The 20,348-nt window shown below is 37.5% G+C and overlaps 3 protein-coding genes across 5 annotated transcripts; 1 reads left to right on the forward strand and 2 right to left on the reverse strand.

Annotated features, from left to right (window-relative positions):
• The first annotated feature begins 341 nt into the window (after positions 1–341).
• LOC110762202 (aluminum-activated malate transporter 9-like) lies at positions 342–4,328 on the forward strand. The gene is made up of 6 exons (XM_021964806.2): positions 342–872; positions 1,275–1,415; positions 1,519–1,794; positions 2,049–2,188; positions 2,299–2,445; positions 3,483–4,328. Exons 1-6 carry the CDS (start codon positions 566–568, stop codon positions 4,095–4,097), a joined length of 1,626 nt encoding a protein of 541 aa, XP_021820498.1. The 5' UTR covers positions 342–565; the 3' UTR covers positions 4,098–4,328.
• Positions 4,329–4,912: 584 nt separating this feature from the next.
• On the reverse strand, positions 4,913–9,240 carry LOC110762201 (WRKY transcription factor). The gene is made up of 3 exons (XM_021964805.2): positions 9,065–9,240; positions 7,747–7,829; positions 4,913–7,571 (listed from the first exon to the last, which is right to left on the reverse strand). Exon 3 carries the CDS (start codon positions 7,301–7,303, stop codon positions 5,291–5,293), a length of 2,013 nt encoding a protein of 670 aa, XP_021820497.1. The 5' UTR covers positions 7,304–7,571; positions 7,747–7,829; positions 9,065–9,240; the 3' UTR covers positions 4,913–5,290.
• Positions 9,241–13,299: 4,059 nt separating this feature from the next.
• Positions 13,300–20,244, reverse strand: LOC110762211 (protein PAM71, chloroplastic). Of its 3 annotated transcripts, none has more exons than XM_021964819.2 (13): positions 19,958–20,244; positions 19,707–19,788; positions 19,281–19,580; positions 18,947–19,000; positions 18,400–18,461; positions 17,856–17,924; positions 17,405–17,456; positions 17,230–17,304; positions 16,962–17,091; positions 15,916–15,986; positions 15,585–15,632; positions 14,689–14,762; positions 13,300–13,442 (listed from the first exon to the last, which is right to left on the reverse strand). In XM_021964819.2, the coding sequence occupies exons 1-12, from the start codon at positions 20,128–20,130 to the stop codon at positions 14,691–14,693; spliced, it is 1,188 nt and encodes a 395-aa protein (XP_021820511.1). In that variant the 5' UTR covers positions 20,131–20,244; the 3' UTR covers positions 13,300–13,442; positions 14,689–14,690. The 3 variants fall into 3 exon arrangements, with proteins under 3 accessions (XP_021820511.1, XP_021820510.1, XP_021820509.1); XM_021964818.2 differs by lacking the exon at positions 13,300–13,442 and adding an exon at positions 14,044–14,403; XM_021964817.2 differs by lacking the exon at positions 13,300–13,442 and having other exon boundaries at positions 14,457–14,762.
• Between the last annotated feature and the right edge of the window lie 104 nt (positions 20,245–20,348).

A 20,348-nucleotide genomic window follows, 5' to 3' on the forward strand; every position in this document is an offset into this window, starting at 1 on the left:
GATCAACATTGTGGTCATTGCTTTGCTAAATATGGTACAAATAGTTAATTTTATATCCTTATATGACAAATAGGAATTGTATTTACTGAAATTACCACCTTAATTATATGGCGAAGATGATCGATATTTTGAAAAGGAAAACGTGTCTGGCAATTGAAAACTACATTTCAGATTCTAATTCTCTATCCATGCATGCAGCATTATTGATATTAAGCATCTTTTTATCCTGAGGGTTTAGCGACGATAAGTTTTTCTTCTATTATTGTCGTATTGTATTCTTCCCATCTATATATGACATCCTGACTTGACGTACTTTTTTCTACTACTTGCCAACAAACACAGCTACCACCCTCCTCTTTAAAACCTACTCTCTTCTCTTCTAATCACACACCAACTACAGTTTAAGATCCCTCCTCCTTGTTTCCCTTGTCTCCCCTGCTTCAATTCACTGATCAGTTTTTGGCAAAGCACTTTTCTTATAAGCACTTAATTTGACAATACGGGGCTCTTATAGTAAGAGCACCTTAAATCAGAGTTGGGGAAGGCTATATTGTTGCATTGGAGAATGAATGGAAAAAAGGGTAGTAATATTGAGATTAGCATCAACATCCCTTCTTCCATGGCCAAACAGCTTGACCAAGCTGGCAAGAAATCCAGCAATGGAGGAGGAGGCTTCTCCTTTAAGGCTTGGGGGTTGAAAGTCTGGGAATTTGCCAAAGAAGATAGCAACAGAGTGAAGTTCTCTTTGAAAGTAGGGCTGGCTGTGCTTCTTGTGTCTTTGCTTATACTCTTCCGAGCACCTTATGAAGTTTTTGGCACCAATATCATTTGGTCCATTCTCACTGTTGCCATCATGTTCGAATACACAGTTGGTATGTACACATGCACATACAATTTTCTCCATGCATGCACACATATTATAAATTCATTTTAGTTCATCCCTCGCATGAATGAAGATCTGACATTAATAGTATTCGGCATGGGTTGTGATTGGCTGGTACTGGGCACCAATCTACAATACTTAACCAAATACCCAGGATATGCCATCTACTTGGTTGATATAAGGTAATATTGACCAAATATGAACTTAGTCTGTACAAAATATGCATTGAATATCTACGATATCACGTTATGTCGATTAGTACCCGGTACTATACAATCTTTTCATTTCAATCAAATAGATAGATATATTTGTGTATGCATTATTTATATGGTTCACACCGATTTATATATAGAAGCTATATATAATATGAAGCTGTAAATTCTATTTCTAGGTGCAACATTTAACAGAGGCCTCAACCGAGCTCTTGGGAGTTTGCTTGCTGGAATATTGGCCATTGGTGTTGCTCAAATAGCCCTAAGCTCTGGCCATGTAGCTGAACCCATCATCATCGGCATTAGCATCTTCATAATTGGTAAGCCACACATAAATTTCCCAAATGATCACAAAAGCCACATATAAAGAGATCAAATTATCAGACACTTCAATTCTTGTTGGACATGATTCATTTTGTGCAGGAACAATTACATCGTTCATGAAACTGTGGCCATCACTTGTGCCATATGAGTACGGTTTCAGGGTCGTACTTTTCACCTATTGTTTGATTGTGGTTTCCGGGTACCGAATATCGATGGGAAATCCGATGAGGACTGCCATGGATCGACTCTACTCCATCGCCATCGGAGGGTTTGTAGCAGTCTTGGTGAATGTGCTTGTTTGCCCTATTTGGGCTGGTGAGCAGTTGCATAAGGAGCTAGTCAACAGCTTTGACTCAGTGGCTGCCTCACTTGAAGGTAAGTTCGCAATATCTAGTAGTAGTTCACATACGAATAATGTTAAAGAGATTACATTATCTACTTATGTCAATTACTAACTGATCATAATAATTGATGTAATAAGTAGACAATGTTTGTCACATAACGTGATCAACTAGTTAACATGAAATGAAAAAAAATGATCCTCTCGAATTCTAATACTTCAAATTTTATGTGTCAAACAATGATTGAACCAATACTAGAGTTCTAATATATCTCGAAATCATTTTCAGAATGTGTTGGGAAATATTTAGAAGATGATGGGTCAGAGCACCCTGAATTCTCCAAAACTGTCATGGATGAGTTTCCAGATGAGCCTGCTTATAGGAAATGCCGAAGCACATTGAACTCATCAGCAAAACTGGAGGCTTTGGTACTGAGTTTCTTCTTTAACTTTGTCCATAATTAAGATTTAAAACCTCTAAGCCATCATTAGCCCCATGCCCTGCAAAACTAATCCTGTTTTTGCATATTTTATACAAGGCTGTCTCGGCAAAGTGGGAGCCACCTCACGGCAGATTCAGGCACTTCTTCTATCCTTGGTCAGAATATGTCAAGGTGGCAGCTGTTTTGAGATATTGTGCTTATGAGGTTATGGCTCTTCATGGTGTTTTGCACTCTGAGATTCAGGTATATATTCTCTCCTGCTCTCCCCCTCCCCATGTGTATACTTGAAGCCTTTTGGGTCTTTTTTTTCTAAAGGTCTACATATAAAGCATAACCAAATGGGAATAAAAAATTCCTACGGTTGGAAAAAAGAGGGTAATATGTGTTTTCAATCGTAAACTACATTGATAGTGTCAACTTACCACCCCTCCCCATATTCTTTTTTTACAGCCAAATTTTCACCCTAATTATACAAAACTGTTCAATCTACCCCATCATCGTATTCCTAATAATTTCATTCAAGATGCCGTTAAATATGTAAGTGACTTTTGAGGGCATCTTGGTCATTTCATGCTATTTTCTTCAAGAAAAAGTGACTTTAAATGTCCTTTGGGAACGTCACATGTTAAGCACTTGACTCATTTTTTATGACAATTAAGGTTTTTTTTGTAAAGAATATGACGTGAAATGATTAAGAGACACTTAAAAAGATGTTGAATAAATTATTTTATTTGACAGCATCTTAGATGGAATTGCTAGAAATATGACGCTGGGGTAGATTGACCAGTTTTATATAATTGATTAAGGAAATTAGCTAAAAAATGGTTTGAGGAGTAAATTGAAATTATCGACAGAGCCTAGCGAGAAATGGCATAATAATAAAAACAAAAACAAAAAATTTCAGCGGTCGGTATTTTTCGGAGCTGGCGAATATTTGGAAAGAATGAATTGAGCTGGGAATAAAATTATGCAAGTTATACGATGTGTTTATTCTCTTGTTGGTGTCCAATGTTTAGGGACCAGGAATTAATAATGGAACCAGAATATTAATTATTAATTATAGGTCTCGAGCATATAAGAGATTCCTATGACCTGATTCGCAAGTGAATTTCTAAAGACCCAAAAAAGATGTTCCGAGAATACAAACTGAAGAAAAAGAAACTCTTTTCTAATTTTTATTTTTTTATTTTTTTTTTCCTCTCTTTGTTCTTCCATAATACATAACATCCCATCAGAGTTACAATTAGTTTGTATAAATCTTTTACTGGTTTGGTGTTTAGGCACCGTACAACCTCCGTATTACGTTCCAGTCGGAGATCCGGGAGGCCACAAGCCAGGCTGCAGAGCTGGTAAGGAGTTTGGGGCAGGACATAAGCAGCATGAAAAGGAGCGCCATAAACTCTCTGCTCAAGAAGGTTCACAGCTCCACAGAGCGGCTCCAGCGTGCCATAGACGTACACTCTTATCTCCTCACATGCACTTGTGAACCCCCAGACACCACCAACTTCTCCAAGCCACTCCCCAGGCTCTCTCAGACCTTAACAAACACCTTCTCCGACCTCCCGAACCAACTGGCTGATCTCGACAGCAGCAACAGCCTCGAAACGAACTCGAGCCAGCAGCTGAACCCAAGCACACCGCAGCAGATGGAATCTAATTACCATGAGCTGATGAGGAAGCAGTCGAGGAGGCTGCATTATTCGTGGCCGCCGCTACAGGTTGACGCTTTTGAAGAGGAGGGTTCTGCAGGGGACTTCCTGCCTAGGATGAAGGCATTGGAAAGCACTGCAGCATTGTCACTGGCCACCTTCACTTCATTGCTGATAGAGTTTGTGGCTAGGCTTGATCACTTGGTTGAGGCAGTTGATGAGCTTTCTAAACTGGCCAAGTTCTGACACGGCATGCGTGAGCACTTGTACACGAGAAAATGTCCACTACTTATACAAGATCTTATATGAAAATAATCATGTAAAAACATGCTACAGTTTCAAGAAAAAGAAAAGTCCCAAAATAAGTTCGAGATTTTGGACTTGTTTAAAGGGCTATGAAAGTTTTTTTGGGTTCAAATGAGGGCAGGCGGTACAAAGGATTATTTGTAATACTTCTTTAACAGGTTTTGTTGGATTTCTTTGTACTATTCATAGTTACTACTGCTTGTGATTTTCAACAGCACCAGCATGGCAATGAAAAGGTCAACGCATTTGCAAAATATTGAAAACATAATTTTACCAATCTTATATCAGGATTTAGGAGCAGCCTCATATTAAAAGCGACCAAGGGTGGTGGGTATCCTTTCAAATTGAGCAGTCTCATGACAAATATAACCATTCAATTCTACAATTTTTTTTCTTTTCACACAAGCGATACTGGGGAGGGAGGATTTTAACACAAAACCTCGGGTGCAAGGTTCTAAACCACTTGAACTACAAGCCCCTTATCATCCAATTCTACATTGATTATGGCTCATATTGCAGTGTCAAGAGTCATGACATACTTTGTACCCAATATTAATGGCTGTAAAGTTTTTTAAGCTCAAAAAGCTTTTCAAGCTCAGAGATCGGAATACTTTCATCAGCCTAAAACAACTCTAAATTAACTCTAAATAAGCATTTAACAAGAAGAATCAGCACAGAATTCATCCTCAAAATTGGTAATTAAATTGCAAGTCAAATAAGCAACCAAAGCAAACCAAATAGTGCAAAAGGGTATATGATCTCAGTAAAAGGCTTTTATTGCACCAGAACGTCTGACAAACTGACTGACCCTACAGGCAGTATAACCTGTATTCACAACAAACTGCTGGACAGAGACTCATAAAATATTTACAGGAAAGAACACCAAAGACCAAACTCAAATTGCTAACCAACCACTGCCCTACCTTGATATACCCCAAACTGTTACACTAAGGTCTTTTAAGCACTTATGGGTTCTCTCCATTAGAACCAATGAATGAGAACAACTTCTTCTACGTATATCAAAGCCACTAATAAACAACAAACTAGGAAACGAAGGACACAGACATGCTGACCTGCTGAGAAACTCTGCCAACCACCGAGACCGAATCAAATAAAAAGGGTGAGAAATAGCCTCACATCCAGTTCTGAGGCATCATGTAGGATTTCTTTGGCCCAGATGAATTACTCCCCCTGCTGTTCGTTTTGGAGTCTGAACCGCCTGCCAGCAGAGCCATCAGACTTCCCCCATGCACCCTGCCTTCTGGAACGAGGACCGGGGCTGAAGATTGACCAGCTTGTTTCAAGTCAGAACAAGTTCCGGTTGCTGAAGTCCTTATGCTGCTCCCAATATTCATCACATCAACATTCATGTCGTCTGCAGTGGCTACTTCTTTCATCTTGTCTGACTTCCCAAGTTTAGGGTCTTGGACCATAGGTCCCAAAGTAATACCTCCATGAACCCTCTTATCCTGAACCAGACCACTATGGAGTGCACAGAGGCCTGTCTTCCCCCTTGCAAATGAGTTACAAGGACCAGTAGCTTGGCCGCCATAAACTGATCCAGGATGTCCCCAAGAGCATCTCTTTCCTCCACCATGTGCCTTACAGAAGTCAGTGCTGCCTTGTGCACTCTTACCGCATCCTTCAGACTTGCATCTCTTTCCCCCGCCATGTCTGACACAGTAGTCAGTTCGTCCCCTTGCACTCTTTGTGCACTCAGGCATGGCACATCGCTTTCCACCCCCATGTGCCACACAGAAGTTGGTACCACCATGCACACTCTTTGTACAATGCCCACCACCTTGGAATGCACACCTTTTCCCCCCACCATGGCCTTTGCAATAGGGCGTGCTCCCTTCAGCTCCCTTGGTGCAACCTGGAGCAGTGCACCGCTTCCCCCCACCATGAGCCTTACAGAACATCGTGCTCCCTTGTGCCCCTTTTGTGCATCCTATAGCTTGGCATCGACGGCCACCACCATGTGAGATGCAAAGGCCTGAGAGGCCTTCTGCACTCTTTGTGCAATTTTCCTTTTGACATCTCTTGCCACCACCATGCCTGATACACAATCCTGATTTCCCTCTGGCAGCTCGAGTGCAACCTTCATGACTGCACCTCCGACCACCACCATGGGCAATACAAAAATCAGTGCGTCCTTCTGCACTCTTTGTGCACCCAAGGAATTCACATCGCCGACCACCACCATGGGCCTTGCAGTACACTGTTCGGCCCTCAGCACCCTTATGGCAGCCAGATCTCTGACACCTCCTACCACCACCATGAGATATGCAGCGGCCAGAAGCACCTCTGGCTCCCTTTCCACATCCCTCAACCTGGCATGTCTTTGAATTTGAGCTGCGATGCTGTGACTGTTGCTTTTGTGTCATCCCAGAACTGCAGCTGACTGAGCTATTTGGTGTGGTTAATATGCTTGATGAGAGCTCGGGAACAATAGCAGGGGAATCAATCTTTTGTGGAACCTGTTTGAAAAGGAAGCTCGCCCCTGGGTTGAATGAAGTCTGCAATGGTTGTATGGCAATCCCTCGCTTCCAATGGAATGGAGTTGATCCTTCATCTGCATTTTGGGCCCCACCAGCCGCCAATGCCATCTCCATGCCTGAAAGAGCCGAAGTGGAACTTGGATTGACACTAGTGATTTCAGATTCAGACAGCCCAGTTGAGAGACTTAACTCCAAGTCAACCTTGGGCTGCATTTCCTGTGCGCGCAGCTTTGAATTAGCAGGTTTCTTCGGGCTGGGTAGCTTTTCATTTCCAAGATGCAATGCAAAGTCCAATTCAAAATCCATCGAGGACTCCTCATCTGTTTCTTTGGCTGAGGACATTGTAGTGCAAGCAGTAGCTGAGCTCCCCTTGCTGTCTGAGGAACTTGTTGAACGGCCAAGCCCAAGAGACAGTGAAGAGCCAACATGCTCGGTCAAAGATCCACCAATCGAACTCCACTTCCGTTTGATTCCTTGCGAGCGTGACATGTAAGCCATTGAAGAACCAGGGGAATTGAGCCGTAAGATAGTATCTGCACAAGACTCACTTCCAGCTCCCCCAACTTGCATTGAGTCGCCCACAATATTGAAGGCATTTGAAGAAAAATTAGCAGCAAAACCCAAGTTCTGCAACCTATTGTCCATAAGTAACGACTAAATGGAATAATATACAAAGACCTAATCAAATTGCAACAAAACAGTCTACCAACTTCCTGGCTAATTAAATTTATCTACAAAATTAGAGTTAGATGTCTCTAAAAGAGTACATCCCACCCCCACTAACAAATCCTGACGTATCACGCCGATCCATTTCCTAAAATGAAATTTAAACCAAACTTTCACTAATCAGTTGCAGCAGTAGATGAATCTTAGAAGACTTGTCTTTATAGCATCATTATGGCAATCAATCATCCTGCTCCAAAACAAACCAGAGTATTAGCGTTAAGAATTATCAAGCTCATGTAACCAAAATTTCACAGATGACAAAACCACTCATTGGAAAAAAGTTATTTACAGTTCCAAGTATAAGAAAATGTTCAAGCAGTAGAAATCTAGGGAAAAACAAAACAGGTAGTAATAAGAAGAACCTTGAAAAACAGTTCAATCTCCTTCAAAATGAGAAGAAAGGAAGATCATGTAAAGCAGTGAAAGAAACCAGCGCCCCGGAAATCTACAAAGAAACAAAAACAGGTAATCATAAGAAGAAGAGCATGCAGTAATAATATAGACAGTTACGACTGAACAAATACAGTACTTTTGCAGAATTGGTTGACAGACAAGCAACCATAAGGAGGATGTTAAAAAGGAAAAAAAAATCAACACAATTAATGCTCACATGACAGCTCAAATACGGGCAAGAAAATATCAATTAATGCAAACAAAAAAAACTTTCTCAGCCAGACTAATAAATACGATAAATGACATTTTAGGAGTTTCCGCCTTACAAAGAAACTATAGGAATTGGCTTTTAAAACTCCCAACCTTTTTTTTAAGGAAACAATTAGAAAATATATGGGAACCGATATATACAAATTTGGGTATGCAAATTAAATGGGGTTTGAATTTCTGACAACGTGAATACTCCCAGACCAGATTCAAACACATGAAGTCTGAAACAAGTAAAAGAACCAAAACAAGACAAATCACCAGAAGAAGTGACTCTCAAAATCATATCAGTTGGGAACACTGGCACCAACCTGGGTTCGACCAGTAACTCAGTTAATCGAATTAACACCGAGAATAATCTATTTCATTCTAAACCATCAAAAGAAATAAATAACAGAGATCTAAAGAACATTGTGCATATAAAATTCAACATAATTTCCAGTGAATTAGCTGAAAACAAATTGAAAGGTAGAGGACTGAAAACTAAATTGAACAATACCGATTAAAACTTCTAGAAAAAAGGAAAAAGAAAAGGCAAACCATGAGGAAATATAGAAAAATCTCATTTTGGCGACAGATTTGTTATACACATGTCATACCAATAACAAATCTAGAAGAATCACGTAAATTCATTCTGTGTTTAAAGAAAAAATTCGAGAAAAAGAGAAACTAAATCAACAGAGCGCAAGCTATGCTATGCTCTGTTTGGCAGACAAGAAAGTAAATTCATAACACTTCTTTTCTCGAAACCAGAAACTTCAACTCACTTAGCCAAACAGTTGCTTAATCTAACATCTCAAAATCAACTTCCTTCAAAATAAATAAAGAACAAAACCGATATAAAATGAAAGCAAAGTTCTTCAAATCCTTTCAATTCATTCGGTGCCAAAACAATCCAAACGAAGCTGAATTGCAAGAAATTGGAACCAAAAACCCGAGAACAACTTGAATAACAGAGTTGAAGCATCACCGTAACAACACGATTTGAGATTTAGCAACGAAAAAGTTCGCAGAAATTACCTCAGGTTTGGATTTGGATGTGGATTTGATTGGCTTGGGTTTGGCGGTGCGAAGATGGTGTTAGGGTTTTAGGGCTCGAGAGGCGCCGGCTGGAGAGTGGAGGAGTCGGCGAGAAAGAGAGAGATAGAAGAGAGAGAGAGAGAGATGCGGAAATGACGAAGCAAGGGGTGGAGGGTGCGCTTGTTATTAAGAAAAGGAGTGAGGCACGTGGAAAAACAGACTGTGGGTTGTGAATCGATAACCAGGGTTACTTGTCAGAGACACAATCATGGTAATCAACGGTTGCCATTTTTTACATACTAGTTTCCCCATCGGTTTTTTTCTTCCAAGTTTCCATTTATATTTTTCTTTTCTTCCTTTTTTTCTTCTAAGTTTCCATTTATATTTTTCTTTTCTTCCTTTTTTTCTTCTAAGTTTCCATTTATATTTTTCTTTTCTTCCCTTTTTTTTTTCTAAATTTCCACTTATATTTTTGCTGTAATTTTTTTTTTCCATTTTTACTGTCCGTGTTGACTCTTTACGTACCATTTTTTTTGGACGAAAATTAGATAATGTTATGTGCATTTTTTATCAATTACGTAACATGTTGATGTGGCGTAAGGACAATAACGAGCTAGGTGAGTTGGCATTGCCATTACTATATCGTTCTACTAAGTAAATGATGTGGCGTAAGGATAGTAATAGTGTCAGATGGGTTGTGATTGTGATTACCGTCTTACGTTGTCACGTAAATAATGACTCTATCGAGTATATAAGGTTGCGATAATATTTCTTTTTTAATATTTCTTCCTTATTGAAACAACGAAAAACCACAATACAGAGTACTTGCAAATTTCAACAAAAACAAATGTATCATATATTACTAAATTTAAATGCGAACACAGATTAATACTCTGAATTACAGTTAACTAGAAAAATATATATATGTATAGCATATATTTTCACTTTAACAAACACAAGTATATACAAGGCGGAGAGTACTATCTTCATATGTGCCCCCTTTTAAGACGAGGCCCTCGGGGGCAATGTGGGAAAAAATTATCTCAACCCTAGCATTGTATCCAATTCTCACAAATTAATGTCTAAATTCTAAATAGTGAACTCATGACTTTGTACATGTAGTATAACTTAGATGAATTCTGAATATAGGCCCTTATGAATAATACGTCTAAGGGGCGGAATTAAAATTGTAAGGTTGAGGAGGCCAAAATATAAAATGCAAGTATATCAAATACATAAGTGTTCAAGAGAGTTACATGTTAGAGCTAAATATTTCTAATTTAGTAAAGTCTAATTTGTTTTAGATGGATCATTAACTTAAACTACAAGTTTTCTATATACAGGAGAGATGTGAAGAAAATGGGGGGCCGCTGCCATTTATGGACTAGGAGTGGCAGCGCCGCCATTGAGTATATCAACATCTCACACGGTGTATCAGATACACCAATAATTTTTTCTATTACAAGAGTGAGAAATCTCCGTATAAACTACTTAAAATGGCATTGTTTTAGGAATGGAGATCCAAATGGAGGCCTACTTTTGATGATAAATACAAAACCAATAGAAACGGAATATAAGCACAAGATCGCAAGTCTTTGTCCTCATTTTTTGTCACTTGAAATACTAGGCGTATTATTTGTCATGCATATCCAAATGATGTGTGGAATGTTCGTGTTCACACCACCATGTATAAGTGTATGTTGAATTTGGTTTGTGTAAAGAGTCATTTACAATAATTTACGAATTTCGCCGTCTCATCCAAAATCAAATGTGAAAGTTCTAATTGTTAATTTATCACTAAACATGTTTAAACTTGTCATCTTAAGTGTTATTATACAATAAAGGTTAACATAGAGCCAAGAAAAAAGGATGTTAATTTTGTTTAGCATTATTGGGGGTGGAAATTCAAGTGTTTAATTATATACAAAGTGTAAGCACAAATCCTAATTTAAACTACTAGAAGTCACAACATCAATTAAAATATAACTTTAATCTTCTTGGTTAGAATTTAACCTAACAATCGAATAAATTTATATATGAAATTAACAAAGTGTTCGTTGGCATAGTATTCCCTTTCAAGGGTATACTATTTTACAATAAAAATAAATGTTGTGAAGTTTACTTCGAAAGGTAAAATTTGAAGTTTGCAACCAATGTGACGATTTAAGACGAATCAAGTGGGTTATTAGTTTTAACTTCTAAATCAATTAAGTGTTCAATAACATTCAAGTAATAATAAAGTCACTCGGAGTGAACGTATTTCCATAAAACTATGTCGTCCATATCATATTTGAAAACAACCATGGCTCTTTTCATGAACTATACGCATTGCCTTTTGATTTTAAGTTTGCTGCAACAAGTCTCTGGGTTTTCGTTTAATTTTGTTCATAGAGAAACTAGTGGTGTTGCACTTGCACACCGACTATACCTACTTTCAGTTTAAGTCAAGAGGACATGTTTTTGAGGCTTGAGGTGTCTCTAATTTAATTCATGATGCTCTATTATTTAATTCTATAAATCAATGTCAGACTGTATATGTTCCCTGATGTATTTCTTCTAATATTTAATAAAACTCCCTTGTACAAAAGGGTTATATAAGCTAATAGAATAATTGAACAATTCAAAGACGTAGCGAGTGGGGACTAATTAACCATGGTTAGTTTTTAAACCAAAGGTAAACTAGATGGGTTGGTATAGATGGGGAGGGCAGATAATGATGAATGAGTACAGGTTTCACGCACAAAGTACATCAAACCGCCGCATGGAGCCAAAAAGGTCATTGGGCGGTAACGTTAGTTTAGTTTTTTGTGCGCGCGTTTCGATGCGGAAAGCTTTGGGCTTCGGGACCAACGATTAACGACGTCGTGTGGCGATACGAAATCGAGAGATAATTGGCCTGTACACGTCAGCGGTGACGTGACCCCTTTGTTTTTCGTGTCAGCAGCGGCTCGTCACCGCTCTTTGTGCACCTCTTCCTCCTCCTCCTCGTGTGGGGGCCCCACACGCTAAAAATCCCGGAGACAAACCGCGGACGGTTTTCGCTCTCGCGGTTTCCAGTTTAATATCGCGACATTGGCGGTTAACCTAAGGAAAAGGCCTATCCACGCGCTAGGATAGCCGCGTAACTTAACACCTTTCTGCAAAGACCAAATTGCATTTTTTTTATTTTATTTATAATAATAATAATTTTAAAAAAACTAAATTTTCATTTTAGTTCATGCAATTTCAATCATGCAACTTTATTTAGTCAACAGTCAAACTTTTACAAAAAAATCAAAATCTTATGTTTGAAGTTGACCGAAAATGTTTGGAGTGGCAAAAATACTCTCACATGCAATGGGGACATATTACCATATTGCATTCTATTTATCAGTTTGATAAACCATACAATTTGGAAGTAAGAGATTAAAATTGTCCAAATTAAAATAATAGATACTAAAATAGAAAATGAGTAAGACAATAGAGACATTTTTCTACAACGACCACTTTTCCGAGAAAGAAAATAGAAGGTGATTATCCTCGACGTAGAAGTGCCAAAACCAAATTCTTAAAAAATCCTAAAAGAGCTTGATATTTACCCAAAGTTGGGAAAATGCTCCGCAGAAAGAGTGGTGCTGGCTGCTGAGACAAGATCAAGCGCATTTTATTTAAATTTTTTTGGCCCAAAAAAGTCAAAATTTTATTTATCTCTTTAACCATTCAATTATTCAAAAAGGTCAAGAATTTATTCCCTTATCTTTTTTTTATCCGCCACACGATCTTGACACGTAAGAATCTAGAATTGAGTTTTGAACCGTCAGATCACGTTTGGTGGTGGTCCGTGGGAGTGCACGAAGTTCCATCACCGATCTTTATAAGGATTGGTCAGACATGTAAATTAACGTACCTTCTAAAGTACCTTTTGAACATTAACCTAACCTCCTTTTCATGCATCATTGAGATACCTAGATTAGCACAAAAACTTTTCATTAAAATAAAAGATTAGTCTAATATCACAGGAAATATCTAATCCACTACATTACTGACCAATCCATTACTGATCATATTTTGCTCAAATCTCAACAACGAACATAAATGTAGTGGATTAAATATTCCTCTCTCGTTACAGTGATTATCAGTTATGTAAATATTATCTTTATAAGAAATGCAATCAATAATGTGATCAGTAAATCTAATACTTAAAAGTCGGAGTAAATGCATACACGTGTTTATTTCTTGGTTAAACAAGTGTAAACACCGTTCATGTTCATGTTCATGTTCCACTTCATGGTTTCACAGTTTTGATGATCTCGTTTCCAGGATTTAGAAATGTTGGTGGAGAGGTCGAGGTGCTTTCATCAGACTTCCAAGGAAGAATATGCTTTCACATATTCGGCTCCTACGGGTACACGTGTGAAGATGAGACCAATTAAGCAATAAAAACAAGAACAGCTTTATTCTAAATAAGAAATAAAATATATTCATTATTATCGTTGTTGCGGGATTGCATTTGCATGCCTCTCCCCGTCTCATTCTAGGGACAAACCCTGCATATGCACAATGGCCCCACAAAATCTTCTAGCTTCAAAATTCGTTCAATTATAGCAAAGGTGGAAGGTGTAGTGCACGTAACCCACTTTTATTTTATTTATTTTAACATAGTAACTACAATAATCCGAAGTCATTGATTTTGTTGAAGAATTTAAACTCCGAGATCCAAAATTTGTATAAAACTCCACACCTGCCGGATTATGCTAATAAGAATGTAAAATATATGATAAAGTTACTCATAATATTTTTTTTAATCTAATCTTGGGAGAAAATGCTAGTTGGGTTCGATTCCCAAGTAGTCTTAATAGAATTAACTCAACGTATAATGGGATAATTGAAAAAAAAAAACCAAAAAGAAAAATCCACTTAGATAGGTCAATTAGAAATGGGATTTAAAGGGGCATAAACATGTTGAACAAACACCCCTATCCTCCTCCCCCAACACAAAAAAAGAGTGTGATTATTGAAGCAAGTGTTTAAAATGATGGTAATTAGAACAAAAGGAAAGGGGCCAGAGTTATATATTATGATATTTGTATGAATGAACTGAAAGGGAAAAAAGTGGAGCATTTGAGAGACAGATGAGGGCAGCAGCCGTACGGAGCCAAAGTGGAAAGGAAGGCTCATGAAAAAAGTAGGGCAGAGAGAGTGGGATTTGTCTGCCTCCACAATCATCCTTTTTCAGGACTTTTGATTCTCCCTGAAAAAGCTTCTACTGATGGGTTAGGCTGTGCCACGTTCATTGCATTTTTGCAACTTCTTTCATCTCTCAAAATAATATCTTCAATTTTCAATCTCCCTCCCCCACCCTACAAAGTACAACCCCAAAACACAAAAAAAGGTTCCACAAATCAAAATGAAATTAAAATTCAACATGACTTTATTTTAGCTGCACAACTCATAATCTTTTCCCTTGCTAATTTGCAAAGCACAGAATCAAAGTTTGTACCTCGTCAACTGATCAAGTAGAGCCAGTATGACAATATTACAATAAACCAAAACTCTAAAACAATGGCTACAATCAACTACAAGTTCATAGCAATGTACTTCTGAGTTTTGATCAACTAAAAAAAAATTGTGGGAATCTTTTTTACCTTTAAGTTACTATCTCATAAAATGTTACGGCAGCAAAGACGAGAAAAAGAACACCTCCGGTGTAGGCAATGGCCTGCAGAAGGAAACAGAAAACGACCGTAATTTATTTTCTGCGCGTTTATTTATACCATTGATTAAAGAAAGAAACTACATAGTGTGCAAGTCATTTCCAAGAGCAAGATGATGCATGGCCATCAAGATACAATACAATGTATTGTTACTTTGTTAGCTGTGGGGTTCAATGTGGTAAGATAAGAAAATTCCTTCTTTAACCCATGTAGGCCAACTGCCCGTAGCTCAACCTGGGAAAGTGTCGAGGCACAAAATTAATCTGGTTAATGAACCTGCTAGTCTAAAGAACCTTTTGAAAAGCATGCAGAGCACGATGCTGTTGACCTATTTATGGTCGCCACATAATTTTGATACTTATATTCTCAGGGTACAGAATGCCTATACAAAGAATTCCACAGGCTATATTCCGTAGAATTCAAACCAATCCTTCATTGCACTATTATTTTCTACTTAAGAAGAGAATAGCAGAAGTCAAAAAAAGCAGACAAGAAGTTCTGAAAGAGCTTTGTATCTAGATAGATTGAGGAAAATTGAGGGCCAATTCAGCATCTTTAATCATCTTTTTCTACTTCCAGTGTTAGCAGTGTGAAGTTTTATGTCTTATGCTTGTTCAAAACAATTAACATGCTGTCAACTCCAAGTGACACGATAACGTCATTTTCATTGGCCAAAAAGGTTGAAGTTTTTTTTCCAATTGGATTGATGTGTCCAGTGGAAAAACTCTAGATAATAACATAATCACATGATGGTTCTGCTTTACAAAATCAACTTCACAGAGGATGCGTATTGGCAAACGAGTGAAAGGTTAAAAGTTCAGTTTTACCTTCTCTGATAAGAATGTGCCCAGTAAAGAACCTCCTAAAACAGCAAGCTACACACCAAAAAGAAAAATAAAAGAAAAAGGGAAAAATAGGTTAGGCCCCCCACATATATATTACACACATGAGTGAGAAAACTTAATCCGATTCAAAAGGGAAAAAAGTTGATGTGAATTAAAACGATACAAATGCAAATAGTTGATTTGCAGAACCATGACTTTTAATAACTTCAAAGAGCACCTTCAGAAAGCCAATAGCTAAATAAATAAATTTGCACTTGTGACTGATGTAGTAAAAATATTGGATTAAATTATTTTACAATTAAAGAAGAATTACCAAAGTTGCAACACCATGACCAGCTAGTGCTCCTCCGATGACTCCAAGGGGTGAAGAGGCTGCAGCAAGTGCTGCATATGAAACAAAATATTGACTTATTAAGATAATTTTTTTAAAATTTTATAAAAGGGGGAATGTATCTACAAAATTGTGGGACCCAAGTGCCCATGTAATTGATCTAGACTTTCTCACCATCTCAAAATAACATTTTAAAGCAGTGTGCTGAGCTGGTAAATAGACCATAAATAAAATGTGAATTAAATAATCAACAACACATCAAAATTTAGATGCATTCACTTTCAAATTCCTATTACTAAGCCAGTTAATTTGTTCTTTAGAATATGAAATTTGGACACTTCCATTATCGTATGTAGTACTTGACTTTTACATGTTGCAATGAGCTAATTTTCTGTTCTTTTATTGGTAAGTGACAATATCGTCATTCAAATGCATCGGAAACTGAGCAACAAATCGACATATTAGCCATTCTCAGCACAAAATGCTAGCTCCATTCTTATCCAAAGAAGCTTCAAGTTTCGATACCCTAACTTGTACTCTCTCCAGAGCAACGGGAAAAGGAAAATAATAGTGCAGTCATCCATTAACTGTGATGAGCTGTTCATATATACAAGGAAACAAAAGAAGAACTAAATTATGAATTCACATTTAAGATGAACTCGGTTAGTGAACCAATTTTCATAATTTTGTATATTCATTTTAGAATATGAAGATTTGACCTCCATTTTCTTATCTAGTACTTGACTTTTACAATGTTGCAATGAGTTTGTTTTTGTTCTTTTATTAGCTATAGATTCATTAAATGCCAGCTCCATTGTCGTTATCCAAACAAGCTCTTTAATTTCAAGATATCCTGTTACTCTTCCTAGGCTAAAAGAAAAGGAAAATCAAAGTGTGATCTTTCATTAGGGGAAGACTATCACCGAACATTGAAACATATAACACGAAAGGATGGTTTCTTTATATAACAGTAACTTCACAACCAAGTATAAATAAAATCTAATAACACGCGATCTTGATCAACTCACCTATTGTAGAGAAAAATGATTTGTCTCCCCATTCAGCAACAAAAACTAAGAGGAACGTGCTAATGACAGTGCTAGCAGCAGCTAATATTCCAGCACCATTTCCTGAAAATTTGGAAACAGCTAGCTCTGCCTGATTTAATGAATATACGACAATAAGATTAACCCTTACAAAGGAAATGTGGCTTCAAAAGGAAAAAAAAGACGAAGTAAAAAAAATAAGTCTTGATATATCCATTGAAATTTGCATATGAACAAACTATAGTATTACCTCCCTTTGTTCATCTTCTGCCTTCAAACTGTCACTTGAGGTGGCATCAAGCAAAGTTGAAACTCCAAAATAAACCTGAAATTGCTTACATTTAATAGTTCTCCTGGAGAAGGATGCTTATAAGCAAGCATTGTAGTTCAGTTATTCTGGTTTAAGAATCAAAAGACAGAATTACCAAAAGGAGAACTGCAGCAATATCGTCAATGGGTAGATCAGTCTCACCAAACCTGTGATTAAAGACCATATCAGAGTGATCACAAAAAATTATAATACCATTACTTCTTACAAATTAGATAGGCAGATCCAAGTGAAATTTACTAGATAGGATGATTAAGAGCCTCAGGGACCCAAGAGTTATATGAATAACAACTAAGAAAACATTACAAAAGACTTATGTGTAGCATTTGGAAATTTCCCGCCGCAAATTATTTTAACCAAGCATAAATAACACATCCGCCCGAACTTTAGATGATAAAAAAAAAGATATATTATTGCTGTGACACAATTAATTTACCCCGTGAAAACATGTTTTATATAGAACAATTAACTAGATTATTCAATTCAAGGATTTCATCGTTATAGTAGGACACGCCCAAGATCCCTACTGAAATGCAAATCTCAAATACCTGAATGGTAGGATTTCATCGATGTAGTGAAAAGTTCGTCCAAGAACAACAGATATGATGGTCATTGCCCTGTAAGTAAGCAAATCTAAGTTTAAGGATATGGTGAAACTACACAATCAATAGTTCTTGATAATATAAATCACCTTTACAAGGCATGTGTGTGTGTTTGATAGAACCCAACAACCGTCATAATCACCATGATTGCAAGAAATGGGTTTGGCCAAAACACAATTACTTGATTGATAATATTTGCTATGCACTGCTATCAGCTTTCAAAAGTGTCACTTTGCCATGTGGGATTCATACTTAAACTAAAAGTCACAATTTGACCTTTTATTGCAATGTTCACACACTCTTTGCCAAGGTAGACTGGTAGAGGTTGGTTTCCCCTATTTACTTACATGGATGTCCAGTTGTCTTATCATGTAGTAACTTGACGTAACATATTGCAGATTCTTCTTAATACTTATGATAAAAAACACAAAATGGAAGTTGATTATGCAAAAGAACATCTGTATCACCATGCAGAAACAGAAAAACATACGCAAGTGCACCAAAGGTCCCAATAAAAACAACAGGAGCAGAATTCCTAGCCGCTAAAAGTGCCTGCAGAAAACAGCAAAAGTCATAATTATATGCGATCAAAGCATTCTATCTTTAACGTAATGCTAAAAACCTTATATACATATGGCAAGTTGTCAACTATGAGAGTTTATGTAGAATTAGGTTGATCCTTAAGTCATTACTCATTAGTATCTCTCTCCTTTAATCCTACCTTTTTCATTAGGATGGGACAAAATCTGATACATCAGTTGATAAGACAATTGGGAGACAAATAAGGAAGATGGAATTTCTGACTCTCTGATGTGTACGGTATACAAATAGTCACTTAGAAAGTTGAGTCAGGTAGAAAAGTGTGTTAATTAATAAACTGTTCCACTAGTCATGGGAAAAGCCTATGCAAGTGCACAGACTATGCACTTAGATGAATATGATACTCATTAACATATTAAGTTCACATTGTTCACCCATTAACATTTAAAAGAGTTTGGTACTCAAGCACTACCGGAGTATGAATCATTAAACCTTACCGCAATAAAGAAGGTCTTGTCCCCTAGTTCTGAGAAAAAGATCAGCAAGAATGCCTGCAACAAAAGGAAATGCATTCTTATATTTAGTTGTCAGAGGTGGATGTTAATAAATGGTTATACTGATTTTGGTAAGAGAGAAAGGAAGAAGGAAAATTTGTATCCTAGAAATCATCCAAAATTGGAAAGCTCAAAGGCACTGACATATAATTAAGTTATCAAAACCTAGCAGAAGATCGTGATCTCTAATTTAAGACTATGTGCCGACTAGAATTCAGGCTTCACTTACAATAACAAAAATGCCAGGTTACAGAAGTTAGAGGGAGATTTTCCTAACTGAAGCAAAACCTGTGCTAAGATCACCAAGGTCCCCCAGAAAAGGAATTGATGGTAAGCCACTAGCAAGATCAGATATAGCAAAAGCCGGTTCAGAGCCTTGAAGTGCAAGAAATCCAAACAGCAGAATAGCCTTCCAAAAATGAGAGAATGAATTATGAGCCATGATCTCTCTATCCATGTGACAATTTTTTTTAAAGTTCTTCTTTGGCAGTGCTTTATCTAAAGCAACACAATCGTCCTCAATGTCAATTGGGTCTGTGGTCACCCTGCATTTCTCGTAATTAAGGTAGTGTAGCTCCTGCGTTAAAATTAACATTCAATTAATGCTGCATTAGGAATTAAAAAAAAATTTTAAAAAGAAAAAAGAAAATGGTCTCAAATTTTCAGATAGGAGAAAAAGATTATGGGCTTAAAGATTCATTACCAGGTCATCTAAATTTCCAGAAGTTTGTAAAAGACGTCGAAACCATTCCTCACAGGTGTTTGCATTCCACTTACATGAATACCTGAAACACAAAAATCCTGCTTTCACTCAACAATTCAGGTGCTTCATTCTAACTCACCACTCTTCTAAGAACAACCCAGGAATAGAACAAGGCAAATTTTCCACTAAAACTTCATAATTTAAAGCAGCGTTAGGAAAAATAGAGATGGGAGTTCATGAATTGAACTCACCTCGAGGAAACGAAACTTGGGTTTGGAAGAGAAAGCTTCGAAGTGAGCTTCTTGGACCGTAATTTGAAAGGAAGCAAGTAACATGAGGAAGATGATGGCTTGAGAGGTTTAGGAAATGGTGAAGGCAGTGAATACGCCCCCAGAACGCTCTCTGAGAGCGTTATGCTTCGCATTCTGTCACACACACTCTCTCTCTGTGTGTGTCTGTGGAAGCTTTCGGCGTTGGGCTTGGAACTGTTGAGGCTCTGAGACTCAGAGTGGCAATAGAGATAAGCAATGGGAGGAGCTAAAAAGCGCCAAGACATCCATACCGTTTTATCTACTTTCCAAAACTCCATTTGACCCCTCCTATTTCATTGAAATTCAAATTTGATCTCCAACGACACGTCGT

This window comes from Prunus avium, chromosome 5 (assembly GCF_965620075.1).
Source record: "Prunus avium chromosome 5, drPruAviu1.hap1.1, whole genome shotgun sequence".
Taxonomy (NCBI): domain Eukaryota; kingdom Viridiplantae; phylum Streptophyta; class Magnoliopsida; order Rosales; family Rosaceae; genus Prunus; species Prunus avium.